General features: G+C 39.2%; 1 protein-coding gene across 1 annotated transcript in view; it reads right to left on the bottom strand.

Annotated features, from left to right (window-relative positions):
• Positions 1 to 344: 344 nt before the first annotated feature.
• LOC134225159 (uncharacterized) overlaps positions 345 to 11,508 on the bottom strand; it is a 125,463-nt gene continuing 114,299 nt past the window's right edge. Inside the window, exons 2-5 of the mRNA XM_062705004.1 lie at positions 3,046 to 5,674; positions 2,657 to 2,984; positions 2,307 to 2,592; positions 345 to 1,692 (exon numbers count right to left, since the gene is read on the bottom strand). Coding sequence (XP_062560988.1) covers positions 1,689 to 1,692; positions 2,307 to 2,592; positions 2,657 to 2,984; positions 3,046 to 5,674 — 3,247 coding nt within the window. The 3' untranslated portion in view covers positions 345 to 1,688. The remainder of the gene's footprint in view (positions 1,693 to 2,306; positions 2,593 to 2,656; positions 2,985 to 3,045; positions 5,675 to 11,508) is intronic.

Genomic DNA, 11,508 nt, shown 5'->3' with positions numbered 1-11,508 from the left:
CGGTAACTAACAACCCACCTTTTTTATTGTAAAAGTCTCAATAACAATAAATGTTATGGTATGTCACAATATATTGTATTATATTTTTATTGTAACGCTCGCATTACATTTTATTGTAATTTTAATGTATTCTTTCGTATTGTAACAAAAAAAGTTATTGTTTTTTTATTGTACTTTTTATTCGGGAGCTGCCATTGTAACCACCACAAAAAAAATTGGTATTGTTCTTTGGTATTTTACCTCTTATTCAAGGCTAGTTCATATCAATTTCTGTTATCGAGGTCGTCGCTCCTGCTCGGGCGGATCTGCTTATTTCTTTCATAAATAAAAACAGCAAGAATTCATTTAATTTTCCTGTAACATTATTCCGTGAAACTGAGTTTATTTATTGGTAGTCCTTTTGTTCTTCCCTTTTGTTTTATTTCATAGATAAGGGTATTTAAAACTTGCGTAAGTTTTTCTTTTCTATTCATCGTATCTCGAAAATCTCTTCCTCTAGGCTACATTTTTGTCGGTTTTTGTTTAATTCATCAAAACTATTTCATTCTGTCATCAGTTGTTTTGTGGACACCCAAAAAAAAATCTTACAATTATTGTATAAAATCTTGGCATATACAATTCTGCAAAGTTTTAATACTAGAAAGGTCAGCTTTTTATACAGGCACTGTATTAAAATAATACATAGTTGTAAGATTTCAGTACAATGATTGTATTAAAATTTTCCGTAATTGTATATGCCAAAACTTTATACAGTTTCTGTAAGATTTTTATGCAGAACTGTATTAAAATCTGCCATCCGCTTGTTGGGTGATACTTTAAATATTGGTTTATGTACTGTTTGGTATTGTTCGACTACTCTTCTTTTAGCCGGTATATTTTTTTTATTTTCTCCGTTGTTGTCAACTCAAACAGACTAGTTTTTGGCCAATCAAAACTTTTGTTTTTCTTTAGATATTAAAAAAGATCGACTTTGTCATTTTTTACAACATTGACAAGATGCCTTTTGAAGTAATTATGTAACAGTGCGTTTGAGGAAAATAAAATGAGATTCTATTTGATTTTGAACAATTATTTGCATAATAGGATTTCGATTTCAATTTTGAATATTATATTTCTGCTTCCAAACTCCTGTATATAATCATCCTTTCTCGTTATCAGCAACAATGGATGAAAATAATTATAGCAACACTCTCCTATTAGAAGTTCATTCTGTATATTCCGGATCGTTTTGCTCTCGCTTATCCTCATTCCCGACAAACACAACAGATAAATTCAAACGATAAATCTATCGATAAAATGATTGAAAATCACCATTTATTGACTTGTTCTGGATGGATTTAAATACACGTTTATTAGTATCACTACGTTAAGGAAAATCACAGTTTAATTTTACATTAAAATCGATTACGAGAAATTATTGGCTGCTGATGAGTCTAATCAATCATGTGTACATACTTAAATATAACTAAGAAAAAATTCTATTCAAAACGTAAATTTGAGCCGGTAGAATAATAATTCCAGTAAAGAAAGTAAGATTATTTTCCTTAAAAGTCATGTTTGATAGTAAAGTATGTAGGTGTTGTATTTCTGCTTATTCTGTACCACCAATTTGTGCAGCTTGTATAAAACTATTAAACAGTTTGATATCCACTCTCTAAAGTCCGATAATCCTGCTGTCCACATCAAGTTTATCTAAAATTTAATATCACACTAGGGTTGAATAGTTTACATGTACATTTTTCGGGAGAGGAGTTTGGAAGTGGGTATCTACTTTGCTTCAGTTTCCATTTTGTATCTTTGATTGTAAAATCTATTTCAGTTTGATGTGATCTTTCCCATCAATTGTCTTTTGTAATCTATTACTAACTTCATATTCTTTTGTATGTATTTTGTAATCTAATTTACCTCATTTGCTTTTACGTATCCTTCTTCGGCCAACACATCTGAATGCTTGCTAACAAAAGATTCACCATGTGATCTATTTATTAAACAAAATTTTGTTTCATACAATTCATACAAGAATTTCGCGAAGGATTTTCTGAAATACCATTGTTTAATATAAGAGATTTTTGAGAAATTACAAAAAAAAATCTCCAAACATATTCTCTTATAGATGCGTAATACAGAAATAAAATACGTTTATTCATGGAACAAAAATCTCTGTCATCGATGCGATTCTCTCCAACAAAAGTTCATGGTGGCATAATAACATAAGCAAATATTGTCATAAACTCAAACAAAAAACACAACCAAAATTAGATAAAAACCAAAATATCACATCTGTGGCGTAGCCTTGACTGTCTTACCCGAAGGACTTCTTCTTTAGAAGCTCGTGTTCCGATTTGGCCTGCCGTAGCCAGTTTTTCAGATCCCGGGTCTTTTCCAGCAGGTTCACCGTATACTGCTGTGGATGATACTGAAGATACTGCGGCGGCTGCTGCTGCTTCGGACCATGCCCTTGCTGGTGAGACGACGGATTGCCTCCGAGGCCTGGGGTGCCCGGCTTCGGGGACATCACTATGTCGCAAAAGTGTTGCGACGGATTGTTAAGGTAGTCCAACTCTTCGTATCCGCTGGCTGCGTGATTGGGATCTGAAAAGCGTAATTCGGTTATGGAACATTCGAAATCAATTGATTTATGTTCAATAATACTCACTCAAAATATTCCAAATATCCTGGATCTCACTGTGCAGATGTTCCAGATATTTGAAAGTTTCCTTCGGCTCGCCGAACGACCTTCGAATGTTGTGATGTTCTGTCGGAACATCGGTGCTACTGAAGCCAGAGCTCGAGTATGATGATAAATCACTTAGCGTCTCCTTGGGTTTCATTTTGATTTCAATATTTTCCGGTAACGTGGGTCGCTCTTTTTCTGACAACTTCTGCAACGAGCGCTCCAAATGACGCAGCCGAATCACTTTCTCACCGAGCAACGCTCGGGTGCGGTGAAGAGAAACCTCCATTTCCGTCAGCTCCTTTTCCTCCTAGATTAGATAAAAATCATATTCAATGGGACTCCTAAGCTTAAGATACCCCTCTACTTACGCTGAAGATCTGATCCATGGTATGTTTATTCTTCATCGTGTGCTTCACCGAAATATCCCGTTGTTTTGATTTGAACAGATTCTTCTGGGCCCGTAGCGACTCCTTCGCACGCATCACCGAATCCCGCTCCAACAAAATGCGATGCTTGAAGAAGTCCAGCTCCGTGCTTCCGCCGTTGTTTTCCAGATCGCTGAATGGATACCGCAGATGATAAGGCGTATCGCTATTGCAGTCGGGAATTTGATCTTCCAGCTCCTCCAGCTTCTTGAGCTGAATACGCAGATTCTCCACCGGAGTGCAAGGCCGTTCCCGTTCGTGCTTGGAAGAGTTCAGCTTCGAGGTGGACGCCGACTTAGTTTTGGTGAACAACTTACGCTTCTGTCGGCTCATCGGTACGCTGTTCTTGTCGTGGTTCTTATCGAACTCAGAATCCGAACTAAAGTTGTCGTCACGAACGTTCGCAAAAATGCTACGTATTTGAAAGTAGTTCTTGGAATAAGTCGTTTCGCTCTGGCTGGTATCATCGGTGTTCTGCACTCGGTTATTGTTTAGTATGAATGGTTTTCGAGGTTCTGTCGGAGCAGAAGAAGCCACCTGTTGGTGAGTATTTCCATTGTAATGGAGAAGTTTGCTTTTGTTATCTATCAGATAGTTGTTCTTGGCAGGGAAACGTTTGGAAGCAGCCGAAGGCGGAGGAGTGCTGATTGAAGACTTCTCCGAGTTCATCATCAGGGAAGGAGGTCCACCCGCACTTGACTTACCCTCGTAAGGGTATTGGGGGGTAGGTTTCGAGTGAGTGCGATCATCTGTTTCATAGCCGTTGCTGATAAGGCTCTGTTGTTGTTGCTCACGGCGCTTTTTGCGCCTTTCCAAGGAAATTCTCACATCAGTCTTCAAACGAGTATACTTCTCCTTCAAACATTTGTACTTATCTTCTAGCAATCGCTTCTCGCAACGGATTTTCTCATACAGCCGATCCTCACCAGTTTCTCGCATGCGTTGACGTTCAACCTCCAGCTCGTGAGCCAGCTTAATTTTCATCTCCGTCAGATTGGTTGCATGCTCCTTCTTCAACAGCTCCTCTTCCATCTTTAAATCACGCTCCAGCTCTTCTACAATTTCGTCGTGGTTTTTCTGCAATGTTGCCATCGTTGCTTTGTGCTCATCTGTGACCTCTTTTACCTTCATATCAAACTCTTCTTGTAACGTTTCCCTATAGATCCTATATTCCTTTTCATTCTCTTCCTCATAATCAGCCTTCATCTCATTAAGTTTCACTTGATAAAACTCTTTGATTTCCTCAATATTTTTCTGGTGAGTATCATTCAGCTTTTCCTTCTCCTTATCTAGCATTTCTTCGAAATGCTGCTTCTCCTTAGTAAGTTCATTTTGAATGTTTGCTTCTTCCAGCAACCGCAGGTTTTGCAGCTCCTCCTCTAGCTTTGCTTTATATCTCGTTTTTTCATCCGCAATTGAATCCTTCAATTGTCTTATAGAATCATCACTAACCCTTTCCATGGAAAACCTCCTCGCCACTACTTCCTTGGCTACCTCTGCCTTACTATCAACCTCTTCGCTCGCGTCTGAATCTTCCTCGGAAGACTCAGTCGAGTTGGATGATTTCTTTTCCGAACCTTCACCAACTTCCTCTTCTTCGTCTTCAACTTCTTCTTCGCCATCGTTATCGTATGCTTCGACAAGCTCTTCAAAATTTATCAACGAATCGTCTCGCACTGCTTCGAGTCTATTCGACTTCAACTCCGCATTCAAGTCAATATCAAACCGCACACTCTTCCTCTCATCCGAAGAATCTTCATTCGGAGTTCCTTTGTTTCTGATGTAGGTCAGACTTGAATCTCTCAAAATTCCTTTCACCTCCTCCTTTTTGCCAAATTCCAAACTTTCGAATTCAGGTTTTTTATTGGATTTCAAGAACTGTGATCCCGTACCGGTGAGAGTAAACCCCTGAAAAGATCCACGGGACAAACTGGTCTCCGAGCGGTCCCGCAGGCTGGAACCCAAGTTGAACGAAATCTTTGGAGACATTGCCATTGCACCACAACTTTCATCAATCTTTCTATCTTGCAACCTTTGGCTATTGTTTTCTTTATCTGATTCTCCACTTTCCTCCTCCTCCGCCACTTCGTTGCCCACTTCTTCCCCCACTTCAACTTCTTCCTCTTTTTCCACACCCCCGCTCCTATCCTTCTCGGGCCGATCTTTGCCTACATCCACTTCCCGTACGCTATTCTCTCGATCCGATTCCACCGAACCCGACCCAACGATTCCAAATATTCGATCGGGTTCATGCGGCGGTTCCTTTCTCAGTGCACCCGTCCCCGTCCCGTTATCCTCAACCGGTGCCGGCGATTCTATCTCAAATTTGTCGCATCCGCTGGCACTGCCGGCACTTCCGCTTCCGCTGCTGTTGTTGCTATTGTTGCTGGCGGCGGACTTCAAGCTTCGAAAGCCCGAATCTGCCAGGGATGTAGAGTCCGATCGATCCAAAGAGAGTGCCTTCCGAGCGTCGACCACCTTCTGCCGGTAGAGGACGTCAATGGGGTGCTCCCACTGGGACTTTCGGGTGTACCGGTCGTAGTAGTAGTACGCCTTGACTTGTTTGCTGTAACTATATTAGAGAAATGGATAGAAAAGAGATTGAATCAGTAAAATTATCAGAGTGAAATCAAAAACATATTAGCTAAATTTAATTTCACGTAATGGTGGTTCGATCACAAATTGATCATCATCGGGTTCGTCGCTTGATAATTTTACTTTTAACCCGTTGAAGTCGTCTTTGGTATACATCACTTGGTTGGCATCACTATCCAGTATTTTGCGCTCGATAATGGCGGTCTAGTGAGATCCGAAGAGTGCCTTTTTGACATTCAAGAGGTAGAAAATATTTATGTATTTTAATCAAGGTAGGCCTCGATTTATTGAAAACGTTGGCACTCTGTTGGTTTTGCATGTCCGAAAATTTTGTGCATAGTATGTAGTGGAATGATCTGGTGCCTGCTGGTTGTAAAACATACTCTAAAAACAAATAAAGACATGATAACATTCGGATCAGTTCCTAACAAAACTAACTACACGAGATCAGAGCAAAAATGTCTTTTCACCATATTCTACTGGCTTTAGTTGCGAGGAAAATATGCTCCGCAGATTCCAATGTTTTAATGTAACGCTCTTCACAATGCTAGAAAATATAATTAAAAGGATTTTAAAAATGCATCCGAGAAAACTTCGAAAATTATTAGGAAAATGTTTGACACCTGTTTGTTTATTTAGAAGCCTAATGAGTGCCGATATTTGTGAATAAATCAAGGCCTACTTTAATTGAAATATGTAAATATTTTCTACCTCTTGAATGTCATAAGGGAACTCACTAGGCCGCCATTATCGAGCGCAAAATACTGGATATACTTCTCGAAGCAAATCACGGAGCTAGCCACGGTCTAGTGATGGTCGGGTTTCAGGTTTTCAAACCCAAAACCCGACGGGTGCGGGTCGGGTTTGGGAATTTAGAACAATGTCGGGTTCAGGTCGGGTGCGCGTTTGTGAGATGAAAAAATGTCGGGTCCGGGTTTGAGAAATAATATACCGAATATTTTTTTAATTTCTCGTTTTCGTTGTTTGGTCCTACATCCTTTTTTATGTAAAGAGAAATATTGTGCCTTGCAACAAAATGACAAGTTTCTTGATCATTTCCCAAAGCTCTCATAGATGTGGAACATTAAAAAAAATAGCATTCTTCGCCACAATCCACCACCCTTAGCGGCCTAATTTTCAAGAACTATCAAAGTAGCCTTTATCTGGAGGTATGTTTTTCTTAAGCGACTGTCCGGCGCTCACATTTTGTTGCGGCTAAAAATAAAGCGGAGCAGTAGATTTTTTTTATGAGCGGTTCAATATAAAATATCTAGTTTGAGGTTTCTGGCAAAAAAAATAGTTCAGTTCCAGCTCGGGTTTAAATAGTTGAATTAATTCGGGTTTGAGTCGGGAACGGGCCGGGTTCGGGTTGATAGGATTTCTCATTTTCAATTCGGGTCGGGCCCGAGTTTGAAAGGAATTTATGAATCGGGTTCGGGTCAGGTTCGGGTTTACGATATGTGAAACCCGACCATATTTATGACCCTTACTCGATCGAATTAGGGTGGCAGCGAGATAGAGAGAACTTTTTTTTTCCAAAATATCAATCACTTTTCTTAGCATGTAGAAATATGGTTTAGAATCATTTGGCCGAACGCCATTTGGCTGAATGCCGCTTGGCCGAATAGTTAAAATTGTTTCCTTATTAAGGGCAAGCCAAAGCAAATGCGATGCGACGCGACTCACATAAAAGAATAACAAGCATTATCAATGAGCTGTCAAGTTGCACTGTCGCGTCGCATCGCTCGCGCTCGTCGCGTTTACTCTGGCTTGTCTCTTATGCGTGAACTCGAGCGGTTAGTTTTCTGGAAAACAGTCATCACAATTTGAAAAATAAAGACAGTAAAATAGTTCACAATTATTTTCCAAATGTAAATGTGCAAAATAACTTACTCGAGGGCGAGAGAACATCCAGCGAAGACGAACAGACAACATCCGATGGCGAAGGAAGACAACAGTGCATCGAGAAATACATACCAGAGTTAATTGGTATCACCAAAACGACAGGTCATACGGAAGGTTGAAGATAAAGAGTGTGGGGGTATCAAGACGGATTCAACGGGACGAAATCTTTGGAGGAACATCAGGAGTAGAAATTTTCGGAGGAACATCAGGAAAAGGTGAATTATACAAGGCGATATAAAAGAAGATTTAACCAGGCGGAATAACGCAATAACTCCGAGATAAGCAGAAACAGGAAAACCATGAAGACTAAACTCCCACGATAGAAGACAAGTTATGAAGAGGATCAACCCAAGGCGAAATATCAAACGAGCAAAATTTTATCAATAACAACTAATTTGCATCACACAACAAAAGATGCGAATGTCGCACAACAAAACTGAGCAGCGTATACACGGCAATTCACCACAACTTACGTATCAACGGCGAATCAACTGAAAACTATTGGAGATACATTATAATAGCTACACATTTTTTGCTATAAGGCAAGCAGTAAATTCATGAACTACAACCAGAGGAAAGCAACATATACATTCGGAGATGGCATGTCAAATTATTACTAGTGAACGGTACGATCAAATTTTACGCACCCAGCAAACGATAGACAATATATATCAAAAACTTTACCACGGAGACCCAATATTACGTTACAAGTTCAAACAACCAAGCAACAGACCAGGAGTATACCCTGCATTCGGAATCTGAAACCGACCAAGTGATCTACACGAAATATTATGAAGAAGCGAGCATCAGCAAGCAGACGCTAGGCGAGTTAAGAAGGCATCAACAGGTAAGACACTCTCGAGGAAGTATATGTGTAGAGGGATTAAGCGAAAATATTACAAAAAAAGTTATAGCTAAATTAATTTGAGGAATCAAAAATTGCACGAAAATAGTATCAAGGAATTTCAAAGATATACACTGCTTGAAAATTTGTATTTTTTAATGATCAGAGGACAACTTTTGAATATTTCATGAATATGTTTGAACCATAGCTTTAGGAGAACCCTAAAGTTTTGAAACGAAACCATCAACTATCCACTTGAAATGATAATTTACAATTCTAATTTCAAGCTCAGTGGGTTGGAAGAGATGTAGCGCCCTAAACGTCATGCAATAATCATTTTTCTTCTATTTTTAAAGTATGTCATATAAACGAACAAAAGGAAAGATTGGACAGGTTGGAACCTGTCCATTTATGTTTATCAAATAGCAACCGCTGTTGAAAATAAACAACGGATATTTAAGTATAAGCAAAACTTGGCGAATAAGCTGGCCTAGAAATAGTAACTGACTCAATTGTTAAATAATTGTTTATTTAGAGAGTACGAATGCTCTCGGAGCAGAATGTCACATGAGAGTAAATGTAGGTAGCATGCAACATTCTGCAACATTATTGAAAATGAGAGCAAAATTGTAAACAATAGCCAGTAGTTATAAATAGCGTTTTTGTAAATAAAGAAGGGAGTCGGATTTTGGACTTGGAGTTAGCAAGTCACATCAGAATTGTTCAAGTGTTTTATTTTTCAAATTGTGATGACTGTTTTCCAGAAAACTAACCGCTCGAGCTCGCGCAATTGGTGACATCGGACAGTTCGAAACGGCGTTTCCATTGCCAAATGTTAGCGGTTACCGCTCGCCAAGTTTTGCTTATACTTAAATATCCGTTGTTTACTTTCAACAGCGGTTGCTATTTGATAAACATAAATGGACAGGTTCCAACCTGTCCAATCTTTCCTTTTGTTCGTTTATATGACATACTTTAAAAATAGAAGAAAAATAGAAGAAAAATGATGATTATTGCATGGCGTTTAGGGTCGTTACACTTAAACAAAATCAAAAACACGATACCCAATTCATATTTGCATGCTTCCGATTGATTCCAAAACTAATCAATTCCCCCAACATATTCTAAGGAAGTCAGTTCACATTAAGATCCTGAAAATCTCTATAATCATCGTCTTGAACAACGAATTCCATGATTTCGATTATCAATTCGTCCATATGCCCTTAATCAATTCCACGGAAACGACCATATATCTGAGAATTCCTTGCGGATTATCGACATATATCCCGCATTGTACTAGTGCTAGTTCCTGAAGAAGGCATAAACAATATTCAAAGGTTACGTCTCAAATAATGAAAAGCATCAGTGGAATAAATGCATTTTCAACCAACCTCGGAATTCCGGAACATCTGCGGTATCTTCAGACCGATATGAAATTTCATCTGAGGTAAAACCTAGAAAACACTTAGCATCCAATGGTTTCATTTTTATCAAAAGAGAATTATTTTACGAAAAGTTATGCTAGTTTGAATTACGACAATTTTCTTCCTAACTCAACCTTTATGTCTAACTCCTATAAAATCTTAAAACCTAATTTTCTTAAGTTTTCACCGATAGAATATTTTGATCGAATGCTTTCCTGAAATGGGATGATTAGTACTAGAACCCTGGGAAAACAGATCGGAGGTTCATCTTAGTTTCATAATAGTTTCATTCCTGGTGTGCGTGCATGGGTCTCCCTCAGGGCTAATGTTTAAGCTCCCTTCTTTACAATTTTTACGTCAGAAACATTGATAAATGTATCATGCCAAATTGCTCGTTAACACAGCTTGCAGATGATTGTGTTGTATCCGTTTCGGGGCCAACCGCAGTTGATCTGCAAGGACCGTTGCAAGATACTCTGGACAATTTGTCTACTTGGGCTTTAAAGCTGGGTATCGAATTCTCTCCGGAGAAAACTGAGATGGTTGTCTTTTCAAAAAAGGATAAGCCGGCAAAGTTCCCGCTTCAACTCATGGTAAGACAATCACTCACAGCATGTCTTCTAAATACCTCAGGGTCTGGTTTGATTCCAAATGCACCTTCGGGAAGCACATTGCGTATCTGACACAAAAATGCCAAAAGAGAATTAACTTCATGCGTACAATAACCTTATAATAACTTATATAACTTAGGTTGTATCGAACAACCATACTTTCGGTCTTGGAGTGTGATAGTTTTTGTTTTTAGTCCGCGGCGAAGACGCACAGGCTAAAAATTGAACGGATTCAGTACCGCTGTCTACGCATCGCTTTAGGTTGTATGAACTCGACTCATACGATGAGTCTAGAAGTACTTGCGGGAGTACTTCCTCTTACCGATCGTTTCGCGGAATTATCACTCCGCTTCCTCATTCGTTGTGAGGTACTAAACCCATTGGTCATTGAAAATTTCGAGAAGCTGCTTGAACGTAATCCTCAAACTCGTTTTATGAATGTGTACTACCGGTACATGACGTTGGAGGTAGCCCCCTCTTCGGTTAACACCAATCGTGATAACTTCTCCTATTCCCACAGTTCCGCTGTAGTTTTTGATACAACGATGAAACAAGAGATTCATGAAATATCCGGTTCCCATCGTTCGATGGTGATACCACAGATAACAGATATTGAAGCTAGAACAAATTTTATTGAAAATCCTGTGTAAACTTTTGAATTGATATACGTTGGCCCACTACTGCCATCTACTCAACTGATTGCGGCAGTACCTAAGGATGCAGCTGAATAACAACCGTCAAACGCAGCCAATGCATTTGACAGCCGCAATCGGGCTACGTTTTCAATAACAATGATCCTTGCGCCATCTCCAATCGATTGCCAAACGCGGTCCCAATTTAAAATACATTTGAATTAACGGTTGCGGATGTTTACACACGTATGGGATGCCAGCCTCAATATCTGTTATCTGTGGTGATACCTAGATTATTTGCAAACCAGTACGGGCATGTCAGCACAGACAGAAGGTTTTTTTCACAGATGGATCAAAATTCGAGGATTCCACTGGTTTCGGTGTGTTCAACAATT

The sequence above is a fragment of the Armigeres subalbatus genome, chromosome 3, assembly GCF_024139115.2.
Source record: "Armigeres subalbatus isolate Guangzhou_Male chromosome 3, GZ_Asu_2, whole genome shotgun sequence".
Classification (NCBI taxonomy): domain Eukaryota; kingdom Metazoa; phylum Arthropoda; class Insecta; order Diptera; family Culicidae; genus Armigeres; species Armigeres subalbatus.
Note: the sequence above shows the minus strand (reverse complement) of the source record. Positions and strands in the feature narration are given on the sequence as shown.